We start from the raw sequence: 26,527 nt of genomic DNA on the forward strand, positions 1-26,527 counted from the left end.
AGCAAATTTATGCAAATATAATTGCATTGGTGCAGGTAGTCACATGAATATATTGTTGGAGGTGATTGGTGGATGGGGTATTTTAATACCCACACTTCCTCTATCGCATCACCCCTTGAAAAAGGCCATCATGCCGAAATGCGCGTCGGGGTGGGTGCACTCCTTGGGTGTTGAACTTTACAGCCTACTCAGGTAACTATGCAATTTAATTATGATTTTGATATGGATTGATCTGGTTGAGATTGGATGTCTGTCATATAATATAGTTAGGCTGTATTTGTATATTATATTTTTGGATACACATTACTCTATCCATGGATGTGCACCCTTGTGTTTCCCACATGTGCAACGCGGCTTGAATCCGCTTCCCCCTTGTTTTGTCAAATACCCTGGAATATTTAATAAAGTTTTTTGTAATTTTCTAAAAACGCTAATTTGCTTGGGTGTCTTTGTGATCGTGTTTTTCTGTAGTGTTGTTTATTGATAGTTTGTGATTACCCCAATATTACTTATAATCCTGATTCAGCCCATAATATGTAATTCTACTGTATTATCTAAATAGTTTTGTATCGGTATATTTTCCATGAAGTTGTTATGGTGTCTCTAGTTTGTGCAGCATGAATCAGATAGGCTACATTATTGCAGTTGTGTATTTTTTTTCTCCGAAACACTGTGGTAGTTCAAAGTTAACATACTTTGAAAAGTCAGCAAAGGACTATGTGTTTCAAATGACTATTCTTGAATGACAAGTCAAGTTCCGCAGATCTCCCATCCCAGTCCCGGATGGGTGCAGACACAGTATGGGGAGCAAAGGGGTGGGATAGGTGCAAACACAGAATGGGGAGCAAGGGGGACTAATGGGTGCATACATAGTATGGGGAATGAAGGGGTAAATTTGAGGACACAGTCTGGGGAGTGAGGGGGATGGGTGCAGATATAGTAGGGGGAGCGAAGGGGGATGGGCATGGACACATTATGGGAAGTGAGAGTTGAGAAATTCAAGGAAAATATGGGGTATGAGGGATGGGATTGTTGGGGACACAGTATGGGGAGCACTGGGGGAATGTATGCAGACACAGTATGAAACATGAGGGATGGGTGTGGACACATTATTGGGAGCAAAAGCGGATGGCTACCGACAATATGTGGAGTAAGGTGAATGAATCCAGAAAGAGTATGGGGGGGGGTGATAGGAGACTTTCGAGGGTTGTGATACACAAGACTGGAGAAGATGGAAGTATGCAGAGATGAGCTTGGATGTGGAAAGTCATCTTGGGGGCTGGACAAAATGAAGAAAAGAAAGAGAATGACCTCAATCAGAGACAACATCATCTATAAGGTACCTGGATGCAAATATTTATTTGTGGTACTGACTAATTCTCATTAGTACTGTGGTTTCTGTATGGTCCTCAGTCTGATTATGACTGATAGCAACAACTCCAAGTATCTCCTTACCATTGCTATGAACGTACTGGAAGTTGTAGCTTCATTTGTTACAAATGTACACGGGTCTGACCTGACATTACAATTGATGAAGAATATACTGATAGGGATTTTAATGCTGAATTCATGTAGTTATGGTGGTCTTAGTGATGTATTCCTGCAATGATGGTGTTTCTTGTCATCTATTTCTGTACTGATGAGGGTTTTCATGATGTGTTTCTGAACTGATGGAGGTTATACAGATGTATTCCTGTACTGCTGGTGGTTTTAATTATGAATTTCTGTACTGATGTTGGTTCTCGTGATGTATTTCTGTACTGATTAGGGTTGTGATGCTGTGTTTCTATACTGATGTGGGTTCTAGTGATGTATTTAGGTACTAATGGTGGTTCTTGTGATCAATTATTGTGCTGTTTTTGTTTCTGATACTGTAGACATGTAACAATACATAACTTGTAAGATTACGTGATACATGGCTATGTTAATAAAGTGTTGTGCCATCTGACAAGTTAAGGGATATTATATTTTTATTTATGCTAGGAGCATTAAAAGGGTTGTCCAAGTTTGTGATGAGTCAACAGTCATTCTACGTGACTGCAGATTTCTGAATTCCCACAGCATGATGTGCACGCTTGTCAAGATTCTTTGGTACTGGTGGTGAGAGGGTGAAATCATGAAACGACACGTATGTAATATGCAGACATACGGTCACATGCTAAGTACACATGCAAGGCCTCGCTCAATGAAAATGAATTGAGCAAGGCCGGACATGTCTATGTGGCCAGAAGTATACAAATTGCATAATTGTGCTCACATGCCCAATGACCATCCACTCTTCCACTGGCAAGGGAGAATTCTAAAAGTGTGCATGCGCTGTGAGTATTCAGAAACCTGATGTCACCAAGAATGACTGCAGACTTTTATATCAAACCTGGACAAGCCCTTTAATTATGAAATGAAGCACATGCCAATCCTAACGGCATGTAATAAACTTACTGTTAAGATTCAGGTCTGCTTTCTAGGTCCAGAATCTATCACATGACTACTTCAATCATATGCGATTTTCATACTTACGGTCATGCGGCAACTAACTTTTTTTCCTACTTCTCTCAGTTTTTCACTGACCAATGAAAGAATTAGGAAGAGCAGTTAGTAGACACGTGAATTTATGTGTGCAAATTACATTTGAATGATTGGTCACATAACTACTCAAACTGCTTGGTGGAGGGCAAACTGAATTCTTGCCCCACGTGCTGGAAAATCTAGATACACCTCTGGGGAGAGACTTGTCAGTGTAGGGGAGCAGGGCAAAGACAAAACCTTAGGAAATGGCTTTGGACTAGTCATCCAAAACACATAGCTTTTGAAAGTATGCTTTCGCTAAAACATCACAGTGTATCAGATTAAAACATACACAGCTGCAATAAAGCAGACAGTGTCGGGCAGCACGTATTCCATATCAACTTCATAATAAGGGTTTTCCACGCCCAAAACCTATTTACAATCAGTTAGACTAATATGCAGCGTGCTACGGCAGTAAGACGAGGATTGGACCGTGGCTGGCAGGGTGACTGGAGAGGTCGTCATGCGATTGAGTATTAGGTTTTTTGTTATTGCTAACCCTGTTTCAACTTCATTACAAATATGTAGGTCCCAACATGAGGAATGCCTGTACATGACCAAGTAACCCATTTTTTATTTTTTGATGACCACAAAAGACTGTTGAAAAATGTTTAACATTGTATTGCATTTTCTAAAGAAATAATTTTTATGTATTTGAAATATTTTGTCAATGGAGGCAGGGCCATATACAGTGATTTGGATTAGTGGTACATTTCATTAGTTTTATTTTGTTTATTTATTTGCTTGTTGTTTTTTTTTATCTGATTGTGCACAGTGCCACAAATAAGGTCACACATATCTTTGTTTGGCATTTGAACATATTACTACAATATTTTTATTGCAGATTTCTCCTGTAACTGTAGCTTGTGTATTTGGGATCATATAATCACTGATTAAATAATAAATCATGTCTGCCTTCTCTGTGGAGAGTAGGGCTAAGTCAGCCAGCTACCCAATCCCCAGCTATACAATATATTGTTTATTTTGTATCCTTTGTAATATTATAATTGTGCACAGTATTGCATAGATACCTAGAACAACTATCATCGAGGAGCCACTAAAATAGATAAACCAAATGAAACTTACTTTATCAAAACACACAAGATTTAGCTGCCCAGCTAAATTGATCCGTTGAGGACTAATACAGAAGATGTTCTGTTTTTTCAGCCTTGTTTGACCGCACAGGAGACAAATTGTAATTGATGCAGGAAGGGCTGCATTAACCGCAACAGTTAGCATCAAAAATGACATTAGTACAATGTCATGAACACTGGCCTGGAAAAGCAATGCAAGTGTTTTTAGTAACATAATTTGATGTATTTTGAAACATTGTTAAGAAGATGGCACCTTAAAACAGTTATCCACCACCTACAACTTCCATATCAGGTACTGAAAGACACTGCTGATATGGAAATTATCACATCCATCACCTATGACATCCATATCAGGTATTGAAAGACACTGCTCATATGGAAACTATCATATCCTTAACAGGTAACATGCACACCTTGCAAGTATTGTCCTTTTCTATTCTACTAATTTAATTAAGACAAGTTCACAACAGGTGTGCACACTGGGCTCAACATCAGCTGTGTCTCTCATTGAAAGATCCTGGACAACCCTATTAATTATATTTTCATATCTGGCAGAGATTTCAGCAAATGTCTCATTCATCTTTATTCTTATTGCCTAATTCCCTGTGATGGCCATTTAAATAATCTGCTGAATGTAGCAATACTCTAATAATGCAAGCCTTCATGAACATAATCTACCGCTTGACTGTTTTAGAGATGGTGAGTAGAAATGAGCTGATCTGCACTTCACCAAATTTTCCTAAAAAATTTGATTTGCAGTGAATTATGTAATTCATTTTATTTAATTAAATGCCTCTATCATGTGTATAAGACTCTGAATTCTTCTTGGAGTATACTAAAACAGTTTTGAGCTCTGTAATTCAAACAAACCTTTTTAAAATCACAAAGACATCAACCTAACTGGCAAAAGGAAAATGGATGGTAAGTGGTGGTAACTGGCAGCCTATTTAACCACACACTGCAGTTTCAGACTTTGTAAGATACTTATATTGTATAAGTGGTCTAAAAATTATCCCTTTTTGAAGTCAGATGCCTTGGTATTGTTTATGCAGTGGCAGTGCACACAGAAGAAGCCATGGTATTTTCACAAAGTTCAGTGCAAAATTTATATCTGGTTAGGGAGTATCGATAGCTTTGCACTTTGCTAAACAAAGAAGCAATATTATATATTGTTGTCCCGGCCTTTGTCTTTTATATTGTTATTCTGTCTATGATGGCATCTTCATCTTTTGTGTGAAAATGACTAACCAACTAAAAACCATATAAATATAGACAAATTTAAAGAAGGACAAAATACTGTCATACTGTTCTTATGATACATAGTAACTTACCCCATTCTTCTTGTGCACAGCTGCAGTGTAAAAAACTCCAAATATAGCAAAAGCCACAAGTACCATGAGAAATCTAATGGCCTCTCTATGCAGTTTAACACTCATTGGTTTGTTATATAGAATGGCTCTTACTAGATCTCCTTTTGCAGTATTGAATCCTAGACAATACATAAATATTATTATTATTATTATTATTTATTTATATAGCATCATTGATACCATGGTGCTGTACATGAGAAGGGGTTACATACAAATTACAGATAACACTTACAGTAAGCAAACTAATTATATTATGAAAAATGTTTACATATCAAAGTCCAATTAACCTATTCTTTTCTTTATAGCTGTTTATTTATTGAACATTTTCACAAATGCAGAATTAACATGTTACTTTATGGTAACAATGTACTTATTAAAGTATCAAAAGTAAGCTCAAATCTTGAGCTAAATAGCTGAATAGATTTTTGTAGGAGAAATTTAAATAACAGATGAAACATCAAATCATGAGAAAAAAGTACAGGACACACCCAAAATCAAATGTACTACTTTAAATTAAAGTAAATTATATTTTATTGTTTTGCTTAAATTACCATGTTTTCTAAATTGAAATTATGAAGAAAAAAATATTTCAGTAATTGTATTCATTTTTCAGAGATGTGCAGATCTTTTGAAATTTGAATTTACCAGCTTCATTGAATTTTTAAAACAATCAAATTTGCCATAAATTTGTTTGTGAAACATAATCCTACAAATGTTTTAATTGTTCAGAAAAGACATCCTCAATTACACTTGACGATCTCCAATGACTGTACTGAACCACTTTTAAACTCATTAATACAAACTTAGTCTTAATGTAAATGTAAAATTGATTTCAGCCTTTCTTGTTAAGGATAAATGGATGGTAACCTGCAATAACCAGAGATGAGAAAGTAATTTACTCCTATTATACAAAAATCTAACTTCAACAAAAGGCAGATCTTATGTAATCCAGTTATCTCCTGCCATTTCAGAATTCTAAAAGGCCATCAAAATGTAAAAAGAGAAATAAATTATTGACACCGTTAATTGTGGCTTACATGAGGAAAGGAGAGAGTCCTTCAATAGCTCATGATATCACTTATGCCGTGAAATTGTGTGAACATGTGCAGAACGCTCAAGGACACCATCACAGTTGGGAGTTCCAGCATAGTGTGAGAAACCAAAGACCAACTGAGTGATAATGAGAAGCAGTGGGGTTGAATAAGTGAGCATGAGGTGAGTATAAGAAGTTTTTTTTTTCATTTTCACATATTATGATTATTATTAGTGATGAGCGAGCATGCTCGGAAGTGCTCAGTGCTTGCCCAACACCGCAGTGCTCACGATGCTAGGCGAGCATTTCCGGGGATAGATTGTGAGCCCCATCGGGAACAGTGATGATGTGTGCAAACTGTAAAGCGCTGCGGAATAAGTTAGCGCTATATAAAAATAATGATTATTATTTATTGTTAATACATTTTTTAGTTATTAGAATAGGTAGAAATAGGGAGTACAAATTTCACCATTGCACAATGTGCAAATTTGTCTGAAATTTTCCCATGGGGTCTGTATCATACATGCTGAAAAAGACCGTGATGGGGACCTCACAATACATTTTGCAGTTATTAGAATAGGTAGAGCTAGGAAATACAAGTTTCACCACTGTAATGTACAATGGTTTCCAAAAATTTTAAAACATTACACACATAGGGTATACATATATGACCACTAAGTACTTGTTGCAGAAGCAGAAGGAGTAGAACGTGATATCCTGAACAAAATGGGTTTGATTGGTAATACATGAACATTAAGACAAATTCCCCAAAACTGTAAACAAATAAGCGTATGCACAGCCGTTTAAGGGATGTGCCAGAGTAGGTTCCCACACTGTAAGATATAGAGCAAAAAAACTCGGCTCTCAACTTAACGTGATCAAGTGAGGTTTTAATGATATCCACAACTACTACCTTGTGGATACCATTAAAACCTCACTTGATCACTTTAAGTTAAGTACAGAGTTTTTTTGCTAAATTCCAAAAAAGAACATTTGGGCTGCATTTAAATTGGCTTGCTGTTATCTGTAGGGCTTGCAAAGTAGGAGGATATCCAGCCCTTGTTAAATTTTTAGAAGAGTCAGCCTGTCTGCATTTTCCGTTGACAGGTGTGCACACCTATCCATTATGATTGCACCAGGGGAACTAAAAAATGGCTCAGAAAACACACTTGCGGCAGGGCATGGCAGCAGCTCCAAGGTCTACAATGAGAGGGCACTGAAAAATCAGGAAGGATGCTGGTATGGTCACTTAAGTACTTCTTCACCATCTAGGTCAACTTCTCCCTCCTCATCATAGTTACACCCACAGATAGCCTTGCTGATGTTTCATGAAAATGGCCCAGTTGGTAGATATCCCCCCCGAGTTCCACCTGGTGTCCGTGGCCCTCCCTAAAATGTTTTTCACACAAGGGTCTTGGGAAAGGCATCTGGACATAAACTGTGCCATGTGTGGCAGACAACAAAGAGTCAAATGTTCATTTTTTTATATCGCCATTATTATTATTATTTATTTATATAGCACCATTAATTTCTTGATGCTGTACATGAGAAAGGGGTTACGTACAGTCATAGATATCGTTTACAGTAAACAAATTTACAATGACAGACTGGTACAGAGGAGAGAGGACCTTGTCCTTGCGGATTTACATTCTACGGGATAATGGGGAAGAGACAGAAGGTTGGGTGTGTGGCAGCTCTGCTGGTGGTGAGGCGGCAACTCTGGTGGTGGTGTGGCTTTATGACACAGGCCAACAGCATGTAGAAAACCCGCAGAGACACCTTCACGTGTTTCTCAACGCAAGCAATGAATAGCCAGGTCTTTTACCGGGAAGGAATACCCTGAAACAGCTGTCTGTGGATGGATACCATGTTTTGGCCTAGGTCATTTTCCTTTATTGGATGCTACCCTTCCCGTGGTTGTTCCTTCCCGGGGATAGACCTGGCTATTCATTGCTTGCGTTGAGAAACACGTGATGGTGTCTCCATGGCTTTTCTACATGCATTTGCATATTTCCCTTTAGGGATGGGGGCAGTGTTCTGGATCACTGCATTGAGAAACACGTGTTGGTATCTCCGCAGTGTTGAATGTTTTGATCTCCCCAAGGTCATTCATCCTTACGTTTACAGGCCAACAGCAGACTCAGGGAAATTACTGGTAAATAGCTTATCTTTGCATGCTTTGCGCCAGTCCCACAACTGCTAGATTAAATATACGCTATTTATTTAACCAATAGAATTGTTTTATATCGCCTTTATGACACATGCCAGTAGCAAATTAAGGAAAATTATTGCCACTGATAAATTGTGAAGTTTGCGTATCTCGGCAAGGTTTGCACCAGTTGCACAACTGCTAGAGATAGATAAGCTATTTATTTAACAAATATAAAAAAAAGAATTTTCTATCACCTTTACATGATGACAGCAAATTAAGGAATATTATTGCCACTGGTAAATTGCTATGTTTGCGTATCTATGCAGGCATTGCAGAAGACGCACAACTGCTAGATAATAGTATGCTATTTATTTAACCCATATAACTTTTTTATTTTTTTATATCGCCTTTATAAGACATGCCAACAGCAGACTCAGGGAAATTATTGGTAAACAGTGTTGTTTGTATAGCTCAGCAGGTTTTGCGCCAGCTAGATAAAAAATAGCTTTTTCAGCAATAGGCAATAGGCGAGGAATATGATTTAGCAATTAGGATGATGAATCCTAATAGGAAAAAGGATGATGAATATTATTTAGCTATAAAAAAAAATTTTATGCTGGTACGCAGGAATATTATGTATCTCCCCAAAAATTTTTTAGTATATGCTGGTACTGACTAATATTATTGGGCTCTAAAAAAAGCCACTTTGTATATTATGGTAGTGGATGAAACCCTGCCTATCTCTCCCTAATCCCACAGTTTGCTCCTAAGGCCTCTTTCGCAAGTCAGTTTTAAGCCGTCAGGCACAATCCGGCTAATTTTTGTAAAAAGGGATCCGTTGCAAATTGTGAAAAACTGATGTGATGGATCCGACTTTTTTTTTTTTTTTTTAACCTGGGGATAGAGTTTGGACTCCCTTTTCAGTGGAGAGTATCCATTTTTTTCAAAATTCGCTGGATTGTGCCTGATGGCAAAAACCTGATGTGTGAAAGGGGCCTAAACTATAAAACACAATGCAAACTAGCAGAGACCTGCAGCTTGTACCTGCAATGATAACACCCTTGCTTTCCCTTGTTTTAAATCTCTCCCTGCGATATCTCAACCTAACAAATAACTGATATTCACCCTTAGTAGCTCTTAAAAGAGCTTTTAGTAATCACAAACTCTTTCTATATGCTGCTTTCACTCTCCCTATGCTCACACTGCGCTCTCACTATGCTGTTTCTGGCTGCAAAGTGCGCAAGATGGTGTCATCAGGGATTAAATATTCTCAATGACGCTGTAAGGCCAGCCAATCACAATAATGCCACACCAAAAATGGTTCCGGCATTGCTGTGATTAGCAAGCAAGCTCAGCATGTTCATTGGCTGCAAATAAAGTGCCATTCTGGGTGTGTTAATCAAACATACCAAGGTGAATAGCTAATTCATGCCAAGTAACGAATAGCCTGAATAGAATACTGTTCATGCAAAAAGCGAGTAGATACAAATGTAATTGCTCATCACTATTTAAGAGTTTTACAAAGGCTAAAACCCTTTAGTGCCACATAAAAGGCACTAAATGATGCTAATTTGTTATATGTAGGGGACTTGTGACATTAAATATCGACAGGACATCTATCCTATTCTATCTATCTATCGATCTAGAAGAGTAAAAAATACTGCAGCACAAGCAAAAGCAAAAAAAAAGATAATGAGTGCAAAGGCTCTAAAGCAACTCCAAACCTTGATAATATTAAGGAGAATTAAAGGCAGCACTCCAAGATCAAAAATTTTGAATGGTTTATTAACAATTTTGATGGCGATGTTTCTTTACAAGTGTAAAACATTATTAACCCCTTTCTGACATCGGGCGTAGTAGTACGCCGATGTCGGACTCCCCCTGTTTGGTACTGGCTCTGGCACTTAGCCCGCACCTTTCTGGGCACATGTGAGCTGATATATACACCTGACATGTGCCCATAACAGCCGTGGGTGGAATTGCGATTCACCGACGGCTGTTAACTATTTAAGTGCCGCTGTCAATTTCTGACAGCCGCATTTAACTAGTGCTTCCTGCAAGCGCGCTGGAAATCCCACCCATTGGTGACCCGACATGTAATCGCATGTCACTGATGGGTCAGCATGACAACCAGCTGTCTCCAGCAGACCTCTATGCTTATCACTGACTGATTGCTATGAGTGCCCTCTGAAGGTCGTCGCTCGTAGCAAGTGAGCAAGTCGATCAGATTATGGCAGCTTCTAGTCTCAAATGGAAACTATTGAAGCATGACAAAAAAAATAAAAAATAATAATAAAAAAAATATAAAAGTTCAAATCATCCCCCTTTCTTTCCATTCAAAATGAAACCATAAAAAAAATCAAAGATACACATATTTGGTATTGCCGCATTCAGAATTGCCTGATCTATCAACATTAAAAAAAATTAACATGATCCTTAAGCGGCGTAATGAGACAAAAGGGAAAAACGCCAGTTTCCTGCAGCGGTGCTCCAGGTGCGCCGAATGTCTGTGGAGAAAATCTACCCGAAGATTTCATCCATTATAAGTTCATGCTAAAAACATACAACTCTGCCCTTCATCTCTCCAAACAAACCTATTTCAACACCCTCATCACCTCGCGGTCCAATAACCCTAAACGTCTCTTTGACACTTTCCAGTCCCTATTCAACCCAAGAGAGCAGGCCCCAACCACAGATCTCCGCGCTGACGATCTGGCCAATTACTTCAAAGAAAAAATTTACCACATTTGACAGGAAATCATCTCCCAATCTCTTCATACCATGCACTGTCCTCCCTCCCCCACTGCATCTAGTTCACTCTCTGACTTTGAACCAGTTACAGAAGAAGAAGAAAGCAGGCTCATTGCATCTTCTCGCCCGACCACTTGCACCAGTGACCCCATTCCGTCACATCTCCTCCAGTCCCTTTCCCCGGCTGTCACCTCTCACCTAACAAAAATATTCAACCTTTCCCTCACTTCCGGTATTTTTCCCTCCTCATTTAAGCGTTCCATCATACATCCATTACTTAAAAAACCCTCCCTCAACCAAAATTGTGCCGCTAATTATAGACCTGTCTCTAATCTTCCCTTCATCTCTAAACTCCTCGAACGCCTGGTCCACTCCCATCTTACCCGCTATCTCTCAGATAACTCTCGTCTCGACCCTCTTCAATCCGGCTTCCGCTCTTTACACTCTACTGAAACTGCCCTCACTAAAGTCTCTAATGACCTACTAACAGCTAAATCTAATGGTCACTACTCCATGCTAATTCTCTTGGATCTCTCCGCAGCATTCGACACTGTGGATCATCAGCTCCTCCTCACTATGCTCCGCTCCATCGGCATCAAGGACACCGTTCTCTCTTGGTTCTCCTCCTATCTCTCTGACCGATCTTTCACTGTATGTTTTGCTGGTTCCTCCTCCTCTCAACTTCCCCTTACTGTTGGGGTTCCTCAAGGATCAGTCCTAGGCCCCCTCCTCTTCTCTTTGTATACTACCCCTATTGGACAAACAATCAATAGATTTGGTTTCCAGTACCATCTCTATGCTGACGACACCCAATTATACACCTCTTCTCCTGCTTTCACTCCGACCTTCTTAGAAAACACCAGTGATTGTCTTACTGCTGTCTCTAACATCATGTCCTCCCTCTATCTGAAACTGAACCTGTCAAAAACTGAACTCCTCGTGTACTCTCCCTCTACTAACCTACCTTTGCCTGACATTGCCATCTCCGTGTGCGGTTCCATCATTACTCCAAAGCAACATGCCCACTGCCTTGGGGTCATCCTTGATTCCGAGCTTTCATTCACCCCCCATATCCGATCATTGGCTCGCTCTTCTTATCTGCATCTCAAAAACATTTCTAGAATTCGCCCTTTTCTTACTTTCGACTCTGCAAAAATTCTTACTGTCTCACTTATTCATTCTCGTCTGGACTATTGTAACTCTCTACTAATCGGCCTCCCTCTTACCAAACTCTCCCCGCTCCAATCTGTCCTGAATGCTGCTGCCAGGATCATATTCCTCACCAACCGTTACACCGATGCCTCTACCTTGTGCCAGTCATTACACTGGCTACCCATCCACTCCAGAATCCAGTACAAAACTACTACCCTCATCCACAAAGCACTCCATGGCTCAGCACCACCCTACATCTCCTCTCTGGTCTCAGTCTACCACCCTACCTGTGCCCTCCACTCCGCTAATGACCTCAGGTTAGCATCCCCAATAATCAGAACCTCCCATTCCCGTCTCCAAGACTTTACACGTGCTGTGCCGATTCTTTGGAATGCACTACCCAGGTTAATACGATTAATCCCCAATCCCCACAGTTTTAAGCGTGCCCTAAAAACTCATTTGTTCAGACTGGCCTACCGCCTCAACGCATTAACCTAACTATCTCTGTGTGGCCTATTAAAAAAAAAAACATAATCAGGCTCCTTGCATCGTGTTCTCATACACTTTATGCAGTTAATAGCACTCTGTGTCTGTACTGCTACATACTTAGGCAGTTAACTGGTTCATGCAGCTTTACATGAACACCCGAGCCTTACACTATGGCTGGTCCAAATAACTAAAGCAATTGTTAACATCCACCCCTCGTGTCTCCCCTTTTCCTCATAGGTTGTAAGCTTGCGAGCAGGGCCCTCATTCCTCCTGGTATCTGTTTTGAACTGTGATTTCTGTTATGCTGTAATGTCTATTGTCTGTACAAGTCCCCACTATAAGTTGTAAAGCGCTGCGGAATATGTTGGCGCTATATAAATAAAAGTTATTATTATTATTATTATAGTATCACTTTTGTTTGCCGCAACATTGCTTTAAAATGCAATAACAGGTGATCAAAAGATCGCATCTGCACCAAAATGGTGTAATTAAAAACGTCAGCAAACTTTGGAATTTTCTTTCATTACTTAAATAAAAAAGAACCTAAACATGTTTGGTGTCTATGAACTCGCAATGACCTCGAGAAAGATAGATGCAGATTAGTATTAGCATTTATTGAACATGGGAAAAAAAACAACATGTGATTGCAATTTCACCGCACTTGGAATTTTTTTACTATTTTCCAGTACACTATATGTCAAAACCAATGCTGTTTTTAAAAATACAACTTGTCCCTCAAAAAATCAAGCCCTCACATGGCTATTTTGTAAAAAAAAAATGACTCAGAGAAGGAGCCATATTTGCAGAAAGCAAAAACGGAAAAAGACATGGGGATTAAGGGGTTAAGCAATACAAAGTTACACATGTGATAATATATATATATATATATATATATATATATATATATATATATATATATATATATATATATATATATATATATATATATATATAAACACACAGTGGTGGAAATAAGTATTTGATCCCTTGCTGATTTTGTAAGTTTACCCACTGACAAAGACATGAAAAGTCTTTAATTATAAGGGTAGGTTAATTTTAACATTGAGAGATAGAATGTCAAAAATAAAATTCGGAAAGTCACATTGTATAAATTATATAAATTTATTTGCATTTTGAAGTGAGAAATAAGTGTTTGATCCCTACCAACCATTAAGAGTCCTGGCTCCAACAGACCAGCTAGACGTTACTAATACTGTTGAGCATTCTGATACTGTAAATATCGGGTATCGGCCGATATTCGCTGTATCGGAGTTCCGATACTGAGTTCCTATACTTTTACAATATCGAATACAGAATCGGAAGTTCCCATATTGCAATGAGCCAGTTGAGGATCCTAAGAAATGTGGGCATATCCTGTTAGGCATGTTAGCCATGTTAACTAATGGCATGGCTGTGACTGGCTGCTGAAATGATGTCATGATGCGGTATACTGGAGTGCGGGCGGTGCGTGGTTAGAGACTGCATGTCTGTGTGTGCGGGCGGGGTCTGTGCGTGACAGTGGGGGGTCTGTGCGGGCCTGTCGGAGGTCTGTGTGGGTGTGCCGGGGGTCTATGCGGGCCTGCCGTGGGTCTGTGCGGGCCTCTCGGGGGTTGTGTGTGTGTGTGCAGGCATCGTCCGATGGGACTACAACTCCCATCAGGCTATGCCTGCTACAATGACAGTGATTGACACATTAGCCAATGAAGGGACAGTAGTAGTCCCATCATCCGGCTAATGTGTTGAATGTTAAAAAAAACCACAAACATACATACTACATACAACATACTACATACATACTACATACATACTACATAAATGCAACATACTACATACATACAACATACATACTACATACAACATACATGCTACATACATACTACATACATACAACATGCATAATACATACAACATACATACTACATACATACTACATACATATAACATACATACTACATACATACTACATACGTACAACATAAATACATACTGCATACAAACAACATACATACTATATGCATACTACATACTGTACATACAACATACATACAGCATACTAAATACATACTACATGCATACTACATACATACAACATACATACAACATACATACAACGTACAAACAACATACATGCAACATACATACATACAACATACTACATACATACAACATACATAAATACAACATACTACATGCATACTGCATACTACATACATACTACGTACAACATACATACATACAACTACCATACAACATACATACATACATACTAGACACGTATTACATACATGCTACATACATACTACCTCCATCCTACATACATCCTACATACATCCTACATACATAAAAACATACATACAACATACATACATACTACATACAAACATACATACTACATACATATTACATACAACATACATACTACATATATACTGCAGTACATACATACATACATACAACATACAAACAACATACATGCAGCATACATACATACAACATACTACATACATACATACAACATACATTAATGCAACATACTACATGCATACTACATACAACATACTGTACATGCTACATACATACTACATACAATGCATTCATACATTACATACAATACCTAGATATAGACATACAGTACATTAAACATAGAGTACATACTCACCATCATGTGTCACTTTGTTTGCCAGTGTCATCTGTAAAAAATATTAAAATAACAAACAACCAATATACTCCCTGATCTGCAGAAATCCACAAGTGTCCCACGACGATCTCCCGTGGAGAACAGCAGCATCAGCTGATGCGACCGCTCTCTAGGGGCTCCAGGAATACAATGATGGGAGGAAGGTATCCTTCCGCACAGTATTCCTCCACCACTGTAAAAAAATAGTCCCTAGTCTCACTTTTGGAATTGCTGTGTAAGTTCCCCGGCAGCTTTTGCCATAAAGTGAGACCAGTGAACTATAGTAACCTCTCAGTGATGCACTACAGGAGCCATTGTCTCCTGTCAGTGTGTCACTGAAGGTCCTATAGAGCAGTGACATCACCCGATGTCACTGTTCTATAGGGGAGATCATCGTGGGACATCCGTTATTAATTGGGCTACGGCGGACAGGTAGTATACGGTTTATTATTTTACGTTTTTTGCAGGCGCTGAAGTATGGTAAGTATGGTTAAATTTAGAATATTAAAATACTTTTTTCTGGCTGTCTTTATTTATTTTTTTAACTCTTTCACTACTGTAGGATTAATAATGGATAGGAGTCTTATTGTCGCCTCTCCATTATTAACCCGGCTTAATGTCACCTTACAATAGCAAAGTGACATTAGGAGTGGGAAGAGAGGGGCTAAGTGCCGGAATTGGCACATCTTACAGATGCGCCATTTCTGGGGCGGCTGCAGACTGCTATTTGTAGCCGGGGGGGCCAATATCCATGGCCCCTCTCTAGGCTATGAATATCAGCCCACAGCTGTCTGCGTAGCCTTTCTGGCTATAAAATATAGGGGGACCCCACGTCATTTTTTTGGGGGGTCCCCCTATTTTAATAGCCAGTAAAGGTGACGCAGACAGCTGCGGGCTAATATTCATAGCCTGGGAGGGGCCATGGATTTTACCCCCTTCCCAGGATACAAATATTGGCCCTGGCCATCTGCTTTCCCCCTCTGGCGCAGAAAATTGAGCGGGAGCTCACGTCATTTTTTTTGCCATTTTTTTCTTTATGTTCATTAATCAATATCGGCCTATCTATGGATATATCTATCTATAGATATATCTATAGATACATAGATGTTTCAATCCATATATCTATCTGACAAATTTCACACATCAGGTTTTTGCCGTCAGGCACAATCCGGCGAGTTTTGAAAAAAAATCCGTTTTTTTTTCTGCTGGATCCGTTTTTTCTCATAGAGTTGTATTAGCGCCGGATTGCGCTTGATGGCCACATTTTTCATCCATTTTTTGCCGGATCCATCAAAAAAGCTGTTTCCGCCAGGCGGAAAACATATACAGAGGAACGGTTTTTCTGTCCGGCGAAAAAACGCACAGCTGTCGGATCCGGTGAAAAGTGTATGAAACTGAGATGTGAAATGATGAATCCGGCCTCCGAATCCATTTTTTCATGCATGTTTCCATTCAAATCATGCACATTTTTCCATTTATTTATTTATTTCCAAAAACTGCATCAAAACCGCGCAAAAACTGCATCAAAAAATGCATCAAAACTGCACCAAAAACCGCACCAAAAGTGCATAAAAACTGCTTCAAAACTGCTTCAGAAACTGCATCAGGGTATGTGCTCATGTAGCATGGTCCATTGCGGAGTTTTCTGCTGCGGATTTGATAAATCCGCAGGGCAAAAACACTGCGTTTTTCCTGCGGATTTATCGCAGATTAACCGTGGATTTACAGTTTTTTTTTGTGCGGAATCAACTGCGTTTTTACACCTGCGGTTTTCTATTATGGAGTAGGTGTAAAACTGCTGCGGATTCCGCACAAAGAATTGACATGCTGCGGAATGTAAACCGCTGTGTTTCAGATCGTTTTTTTCCGCAGCATGTGCACTGCAGATTGCGTTTCTCATAGGTTTACATTGTACTGTAAACGTATGGGAAACTGCTGTGGACCCGCAGCTGAGGAAACACTGCGGATCCGCAGCAAAATCCGCAACGTGTGCACATAGCCTCATAACTTCACCAAAAACTGCATCAAAACTGTATCAAAAACCGCACCAAAAAGTGCATCAAAACTGCACCAAAACTGATTAAAAAATGCATCAAAATGGCACCAAAAACTGCACCAAAACCTGCACCAAAAACTGGTGCAGTTTTGATGCAGTTTTTGGTGCAGCTTTTGGTGCGGTTTTTGATGCGGTTTTGATGCAGTTTTTGGTGCAGTTTTTGGAAATAAATAAATAAACGGAAAATGTGTATGATCTGAATGGAAACATGCATGAAAAAATGGATTTGGAGGCCGGATTCATCATTTCACATCTCAGTTTCATACGTTTTTCGCTGGATCCGTCCTTGTGCGTTTTTTCACCGGAAAGAAAAACCGCTCCTCTGTATGTGTTTTCCATCCGGCGTAATCAGCTTTTTTGACTGATCTGGCAAAAAATGGATGAAATGTGTGGCCATTAGGCGCAATCTGGTGCTAATACAACTCTATGAGAAAAAACGGATCCAGTAGAAAAAAAAAAAGGATAGTTTTTTTTCAAAACTCACCTGACGGCAAAAACCTGATGTGTGAAATTCGCCAGATAGATATATGGATTGAAACATCTATGTATCTATAGATATATCTATAGATAGATATATCCGTAGATTGGCCGATGTTGATAAATGAACATAAAGAAAAAAATGGAAAAAAAACGACGTGGCCACCCACGCAATTTTCTGCGCCAGAGGGGGAAAGCCGACGGCCAGGGGCCAATATTTGTAGCCTGGGAAGGGGGTAATACCCATGGCTCCTCCCAGGCTATGAATATCAGCCTGCAGCTGTCTGCGCAGCCGTTACTGGCTATTAAAATAGGGGGACCCCCCGAAAAAATGACGTGGGGTCCCCCTATATTTTATAGCCAGAAAGGCTATGCAGACAGCTGTGGGCTGATATTCATAGCCTAGAGATGGGCCATGGATATTGGCCCCCCGGCTAAAAATACCAGTCCGCAGCCACCCAAGAAATGGCGCGTCTGTAAGATGCGCCAATTCCGGCACCTAGCCCCTCTCTTCCCACTCCCGTGTAGCGGTGAGATATGGGGTAATAAGGGGTTAATGTCACCTTCCTATTGTAAGGTGACATTAAGCCGGGTTAATAATGGAGAGGCGTCAATAAGACACATATCCATTATTAATCCTACCGTAGTGAAAGAGTTAAAAAAACAAAAGACACAGCGTGAAAAAAGTATTTTAATATTCTTAATTTAACCATACTTACCATACTTCAGCGCCTGCAAAAATCGTAAAATAATAAACCGTATACTACCTGTCGCTGTAGTCCAATTAATAACGAGTGTCCCACGACGATCTCCCAGTCAGTCAGTCTCTTCAGTGACACACTGTCAGGAGACAATGGCTCCTGCTGTGTATCACTGAGAGGTTACTATAGTTCCCTGGTCTCACTTTATGGCAAAAGCTGCCGGGGAACTTTCTCACACAGCAATGCCAAAAGTGAGACTAGGGACTATTTTTTTACAGTGGCAGAGGAATACAGTGCGGAAGGATACCTGTTGTGATTCGGTTCGTGGGCTCCCCCGGTGGTCTCTTGTGGTACTGGTGTCCTGCAAGCTTTGCCTTTTCAGTTCACCTGTTCCTATCAGGATGTGGGAGTATCCTATTTAACCTTGCTCCTCAGTCATTCTAATGCTGGCCATCAATGTATCCAGAGTGATTCTGTTGCATGTTCCTGCTCCCAGTTTTCTGCTCAGCTAAGTTGGACACTTTAGTCCTTAAGTCTATTTTTGTATGTTTTGTCCAGTTTGCACTTATGTGAATCTCTGCAGCTGGAAGCTCTTGTTGGGCTGAAATTACCACTCCAGTGGCATGAGTTGTCACATGAGTTAAGGTAATTTCAGGATGGTGTTTTGAAGGGTTTTGCAGCTGACCGCGAAGTCCTCTGTTGTATCTTTCTGCTATTTAGTTAGCGGGCCTCTCTGTGCTAAATCTGCTTTCATACTACGTGTGTCTTTTCATCTGCTCTCACTGTTATTATATGTGGGGGGCTGCTATCTCCTGTGGGGACATTCTCTGGAGGCAAGCCAGGACTGTGTTTTCTTCTACCAGGGGTAGTTAGTTCTCCGGCTGGCGCGCGGCATCTAGAGACAACGCAGGAATGCCCCCTGGCTACTTCTAGTGTGGTGTGTAGGTTTAGCATCGCGGTCAGCTCTAGTTTCCATCACCCGAGAGCTTGTCCGTTTATTCTATGCTTCTGATGTTTCCTTGCCATTGGAAACCATAACAGTATGGCCAGCCCAAATGTTTAATCTATAGGCTGAAGCAGGAGAGAAAAGGAACTGTGTGAAACCTTTTTTTTTTTTTTTTTTTTTTCCTTCCTCTGAAGTTGCACTCCAGCTCTAATTGCAGTCTCCTGTTTTCCTCTCCTCTTAACCCCTGAATGGCTCAGACTTTATCTGTTGAAATATGGATCCCCAGAGTCTGGCTACCAATTTGAATAATCTTGCCTCTAAAGTTCAGAATATACAAGATTTTTTGTTACATGCTCCTCGGTCTGAACCTAAAATTCCTATACCGGAGTTTTTTTCTGGAGATCGATCTTGTTTTCTAAATTTTAAATACAATTGTAAATTGTTTCTTTCGCTGAGATCTCATTTTGCTGGAGATCCTGCCCAGCAAGTAAAAATTGTTATTTCTTTACTGCGGGGTGACCCCCAAAATTGGGCATTTTCATTGGCACCAGGGGATCCTGCGTTGCTCAATGTGGATGCGTTTTTTCTGGCTTTGGGGTTGCTTTATGAGGAACCAAATTTGGAGATTCAGGCTGAGAAAGCCCTAATAGCCCTCTCTCAGGGGCAAGATGAAGCCGAAATATATTGCCAAAAATTTCGAAAATGGTCTGTGCTTACTCAGTGGAATGAGTGCGCTCTGGCGGCAATTTTCAGAGAAGGTCTCTCTGATGCTGTAAAAGACGTCATGGTGGGGTTTCCTGCGCCTACTGGTCTGAATGAGTCCATGACAATGGCAATTCAGATTGATCGGCGTTTACGGGAACGCAAACCTGTGCACCAGTTGGCGGTGTCTTCTGAAGAGGCACCACAGAGTATGCAATGTGATAGCTTTCTGTCCAGAAGCGAACGACAGATTTATAGGCGCAAAAATCATTTGTGCTTCTATTGTGGAAATTCTACTCATGTTATATCAGCATGCTCTAAACGAACAAAGAAAGTTGATAAATCCTCTGCTATTGGCACTTTGCAGTCCAAGTTTATTTTGTCTGTAACTCTTATTTGTTCGTTATCTTCTATTGTTGCGGATGCGTATGTGGATTCTGGCGCCGCTTTGAGTCTTATGGATTGGTCCTTTGCCAGGCGCTGTGGGTTTGATCTAGAGCCTCTGGAAGTTCCTATACCTTTAAAGGGTATTGATTCTACACCATTGGCTAGTAATAAACCACAATACTGGACACAAGTGACTATGCGTATGACTCCAGACCATCAAGAGGTGATTCGCTTCCTTGTACTGTATAATCTACATGATGTGTTGGTGCTGGGATTGCCATGGTTGCAAACTCATAACCCAGTCCTTGACTGGAAAACAATGTCTGTACTAAGCTGGGGATGTCAGGGAGATCATGGGGACACATCTTTGGTCTCCATTGCTTCATCTATTCCCTCTGAAATTCCTGAGTTTTTGTCTGATTATCGTGAGGTTTTTGAGGAATCTACTCTTAATTCTCTTCCTCCTCACAGAGATTGTGATTGCGCCATAGATTTGATCCCTGGCAGTAAATTTCCTAAGGGTCGTCTATTCAATCTGTCTGTACCTGAACATGCTGCCATGCGAGAGTATATTAGGGAGTCCTTGGAAAAGGGACATATTCGTCCTTCTTCGTCTCCTCTTGGAGCGGGGTTCTTTTTCGTAGCTAAAAGCGATGGTTCTTTGAGACCTTGTATTGATTATAGACTCTTGAATAAGATCACAGTCAAGTATCAGTATCGTTTGCCATTGCTGACAGATTTATTTGCTCGCATTGAGGGGGCGAAGTGGTTCTCTAAGATTGATCTTCGCGGTGCGTATAATTTGGTGCGAATTAAGCAGGGGGATGAGTGGAAAACCGCATTTAATACGCCCGAGGGCCATTTTGAGTATTTGGTGATGCCTTTTGGTCTGTCAAATGCCCCTTCGGTCTTTCAGTCTTTTATGCACAATATTTTCCGTGAATATCTGGATAAATTTATGATTGTGTATTTGGACGATATCTTGATTTTTTCGGATGACTGGGAATCTCATGTTCAACAAGTTAGGAGGGTTTTTCAGGTTTTGCGGACCAATTCTCTGTTTGTTAAAGGTTCAAAGTGTGTTTTTGGGGTTCAGAAGATTTCTTTTTTGGGGTACATTTTTTCCCCCTCTTCTATTGAGATGGATCCTGTGAAGGTTCGGGCTATTTGTGACTGGACGCAACCGACTTCTCTTAAGGGCCTTCAGAAATTTTTGGGCTTTGCTAACTTTTATCATCGATTCATAACTGGTTTTTCTAGCGTTGTCAGGCCTTTTACTGATTTGACTAAAAAGGGTGCTGATGTTGCAGATTGGTCTCCTGCTGCTGTGGAGGCCTTTCGGGAGCTTAAGCGCCGTTTTTCTTCTGGTCCGGTGTTGTGCCAGCCTGATGTTTCTTTTCCTTTTCAGGTGGAAGTTGATGCTTCCGAGATCGGAGCGGGGGCGGTTTTGTCGCAGAAAAGTTCAGATTGTTCAGTGATGAGACCTTGTGCGTTCTTTTCTCGAAAATTTTCGCCCACCGAGCGAAATTATGACGTCGGTAATCGGGAGCTTTTGGCGATGAAGTGGGCATTCGAGGAGTGGCGTCATTGGCTTGAAGGTGCTAAACATCAGGTGGTGGTCTTGACTGATCACAAAAATTTGATTTATCTTGAGTCGGCCAGACGTCTGAATCCTAGACAGGCACGCTGGTCGTTGTTTTTCTCCCGGTTTAATTTTGTGGTTTCGTATCTGCCAGGTACTAAGAATGTGTAGGCGGATGCCCTTTCTAGGAGTTTTGAACCTGATTCCCCTGGTGATTCTAAACCTACGGGTATACTTAAGGATGGGGTGATATTGTCTGCTGTCTTCCCAGACCTGCGACGTGCTTTACAAGAGTTTCAGGCGGATCGGCCTGATCGTTGTCCGCCTGGTAGATTGTTTGTGCCGGATGAGTGGACCAATAGAGTCATCTCGGAGGTTCATTCTTCTGCGTTGGCAGGTCATCCGGGAATTTTTGGTACCAGAGATTTGGTGGCTAGGTCCTTCTGGTGGCCTTCCCTGTCTCGGGACGTGCGTACTTTTGTACAGTCTTGCGATGTTTGTGCTCGGGCCAAGCCTTGTTGTTCTCAGGCTAGTGGGTTGTTGTTGCCCTTGCCTGTTCCTAAGAGGCCTTGGACACACATCTCTATGGATTTTATTTCTGATCTCCCTGTTTCTCAGAAGATGTCCGTCATTTGGGTGGTGTGTGACCGCTTTTCTAAGATGGTTCATTTGGTGCCCTTGCCCAAGCTGCCTTCCTCATCTGAGTTGGTGCCCCTGTTTTTTCAGAATGTGGTTCGGCTGCATGGTATTCCGGAGAATATCGTTTCCGACAGGGGATCCCAGTTTGTGTCCAGATTTTGGCGGGCGTTTTGTGCCAGGATGGGCATTGATTTGTCTTTTTCGTCTGCATTTCATCCCCAGACAAATGGCCAGACGGAACGTACTAATCAGACCTTGGAGACTTATTTGAGGTGTTTCGTGTCTGCTGATCAGGATGACTGGGTCTCCTTTTTGCCGTTGGCTGAGTTTGCCCTTAATAATTGGGCCAGTTCTGCCACTTTGGTCTCCCCTTTCTTTTGCAATTCAGGGTTCCATCCTCGTTTTTCATCTGGTCAGGTGGAGTCTTCGGATTGTCCTGGAGTGGATACCATGGTGGATAGGTTGCATCGTATTTGGGGGCAGGTGGTGGACAATTTGGAGTTGTCCCAGGAGAAGACTCAACGTTTTGCTAATCGCCATCGTCGTGTTGGTCCTCGTCTTCGTGTTGGGGACTTGGTGTGGTTGTGCTCCCGTTTTGTCCCTATGAGGGTCTCTTCTCCTAAGTTTAAGCCTCGGTTCATCGGTCCTTATAAGATTTTGGAAATTCTTAACCCTGTGTCTTTTCGTTTGGACCTCCCAGCATCCTTTGCTATCCATAATGTCTTCCATCGGTCATTATTGCGGAGGTATGAGGTACCACTTGTGCCTTCTGTTGAGCCTCCTGCTCCTGTGCTGGTTGAGGGTGAATTGGAGTACGTGGTGGAGAAAATCTTGGACTCCCGTGTTTCCAGACGGAGACTTCAGTATCTGGTGAAATGGAAGGGCTACGGTCAAGAGGATAATTCTTGGGTTACAGCTTCTGATGTTCATGCTTCTGATTTGGTCCGTGCCTTTCATAGGGCTCATCCAGATCGCCCTGGTGGTTCTTGTGAGGGTTCGGTGCCCCCTCCTTAAGGGGGGGGTACTGTTGTGATTCGGTTCGTGGGCTCCCCCGGTGGTCTCTTGTGGTACTGGTGTCCTGCAAGCTTTGCCTTTTCAGTTCACCTGTTCCTATCAGGATGTGGGAGTATCCTATTTAACCTTGCTCCTCAGTCATTCTAATGCTGGCCATCAATGTATCCAGAGTGATTCTGTTGCATGTTCCTGCTCCCAGTTTTCTGCTCAGCTAAGTTGGACACTTTAGTCCTTAAGTCTATTTTTGTATGTTTTGTCCAGTTTGCACTTATGTGAATCTCTGCAGCTGGAAGCTCTTGTTGGGCTGAAATTACCACTCCAGTGGCATGAGTTGTCAAATGAGTTAAGGTAATTTCAGGATGGTGTTTTGAAGGGTTTTGCAGCTGACCGCGAAGTCCTCTGTTGTATCTTTCTGCTATTTAGTTAGCGGGCCTCTCTGTGCTAAATCTGCTTTCATACTACGTGTGTCTTTTCATCTGCTCTCACCGTTATTATATGTGGGGGGCTGCTATCTCCTGTGGGGACATTCTCTGGAGGCAAGCCAGGACTGTGTTTTCTTCTACCAGGGGTAGTTAGTTCTCCGGCTGGCGCGCGGCATCTAGAGACAACGCAGGAATGCCCCCTGGCTACTTCTAGTGTGGTGTGTAGGTTTAGCATCGCGGTCAGCTCTAGTTTCCATCACCCGAGAGCTTGTCCATTTATTCTATGCTTCTGATGTTTCCTTGCCATTGGAAACCATAACAGATACCTTCCTCCCATCATTGTATTCCTGGAGCCCCTAGAGAGCGGTTGCATCAGCTGATGCTGCTGTTCTCCATGGGAGATCATCGTGAGACACTCGTGGATTTCTGCGGATCAGGGAGTATATTGGTTGATGTTATTTTAGTCTTTTTTACAGATGACACTGGCTTCGGGGATCAAAATGACAAGTAATGGTGAGCATGTACTCTATGTTACATGTACTGAATGTCTGTATGTATGTATTGTATATAATGTATGAATGTAGTGTATGCAGTATGTATGTAGTATGTATGTAGTATGTTGTATGTAGTATGCATGTAGTATATAGTATGTTGTTTGTATGTATGTATGTAGTATGTATGTTTGTGTTTTTTTTTACATTCAACACATTAGCCGAATGATGGGACTACTACTGTTGCATCATTGGCTAATGTGTCCATCACTGCCATTGTAGCAGGCATAGCCCGAGGGGACTTGTAGTCCCATCGGACGATGCCTGCACACATACACAAAGACCCCCAAGAGGCCCGTACAGACCCCGCCCGCACACACAGACATGCACAGTCTCCGCCCATGCACCGCCCACACTCTTCCCCCTCCCGAACTGGATGTGCAGGGAAAGAAAGGGTTTATTTTCATTCCAATATTTGTGTCCCATTGACTTGCATTGGTTTCCGGTATCGGAATCGGCGATACCTGATATTTTTGGGGTATCGGTCCGATCCAATCCGATCCGATATCAGAAGGTATCGCTCAACATTAGTTACTAATCATCTCATTACCTGCATTAAATACAGGTGTCTTACATAGTCATTTTTATAAAAAGACTCCTGTCCACAGACTAAATTAATCAGTCAGACTCTAACCTCTACAACATGGGCAAGACCAAAAAGCTCTATAAGGATGTCAGGGACAAGATCATAAACCTAAGACACTTTTTAAGAAGGAGACAGCTGTTGGTGCAAGAAAATGGAAGAAATTCAAAATGACTGTCACTGACTGTCTGTTCATGCAAAATCTCACATTGTGGGGTATCCTTGATCATGAGGAAGATGAGAGTTCAGCCTAAAACTGGGGGAACTTGTTAATGATCTCAAGGTAGCTGGGACCACAGTCACCAAGAAAACCATTGGTAACACATTATGCCGTAAAGGTTTAAAATCCCCCTGCTCAAAAAGGCACATGTGCAGGCCCGTCTAAAGTTTGCAAATGAACACCTGGATGATTCTGTGAGTGATTGGGAGAAGGTGCTGTGGTCAGATGAGACAAAAATTGAGGTCTTTGGGTCATAGGCAGCATTTCTCTTCCTCTAAACATGGCAAGTTAAGTTAATGCCAAAGGACACCATCACCACTGTCAAGCATGGAGGTGGAAACATTATGTTTTGGGGGTGTTTCTCTGCTAAGGGCACATGACTACTTTACTGCATCAATGAGAGAATGAATGGAGCCATGTATCATAAAATCCTGAGTGACAACCTCCTTCCCTCCACCAGGACATTAAAAATGGGTCGTGGCTTTGTCTTCTAGAAAGGCAGTGACCCAAAACATACAGCCAAGGCAACAAAGGAGTGGCTCTAAAAGAAGCACTTTAAGGTCATGGAGTGACATAGCCAGTTTCCAGACCTTATTCTCAAAGAAAACTTATGGAGGGAGTTGAAGCTCTGAGTTGCCGAGTGACAGCCTCAAAATCTTAAGATGATCTGCATAGAGGAGTGGACCAAAATTCCTCCTGACTACTGATGAGCGAGTGTGCCCGTTACTCGAGTCTCAGCCAAGTATTGTTGGTGCTCAAATGCGATGCTCAGATCCAAGCCCTGTATGTTGCGTGGCTTAAAGAAAGATGCAGGGATTGGTTGCCATACATGGTTAAACTATAGCCATGTATATTGACTGTATTACAGCCATGAAACTTGTGGGGCAGGGATCCAAGCATCGCATCTGAGCATCAGCAATACTCGGTTGAGACTTGAGCATGCTCAGAAAACTCAAGTAACAAG

At 41.2% G+C, this 26,527-nt stretch overlaps 1 protein-coding gene across 1 annotated transcript in view; it reads right to left on the bottom strand.

Moving 5' to 3' along the window:
• The window catches only part of LOC143808064 (putative cation-transporting ATPase 13A4), a 536,127-nt gene that overhangs the window by 228,695 nt on the left and 280,905 nt on the right, over positions 1 to 26,527 (bottom strand). Inside the window, exons 11-12 of the mRNA XM_077290323.1 lie at positions 4,991 to 5,148; positions 3,652 to 3,840 (exon numbers count right to left, since the gene is read on the bottom strand). Coding sequence (XP_077146438.1) covers positions 3,652 to 3,840; positions 4,991 to 5,148 — 347 coding nt within the window. The remainder of the gene's footprint in view (positions 1 to 3,651; positions 3,841 to 4,990; positions 5,149 to 26,527) is intronic.

Source organism: Ranitomeya variabilis, chromosome 2, assembly GCF_051348905.1.
Source record: "Ranitomeya variabilis isolate aRanVar5 chromosome 2, aRanVar5.hap1, whole genome shotgun sequence".
Taxonomy (NCBI): Eukaryota; Metazoa; Chordata; class Amphibia; order Anura; family Dendrobatidae; genus Ranitomeya; species Ranitomeya variabilis.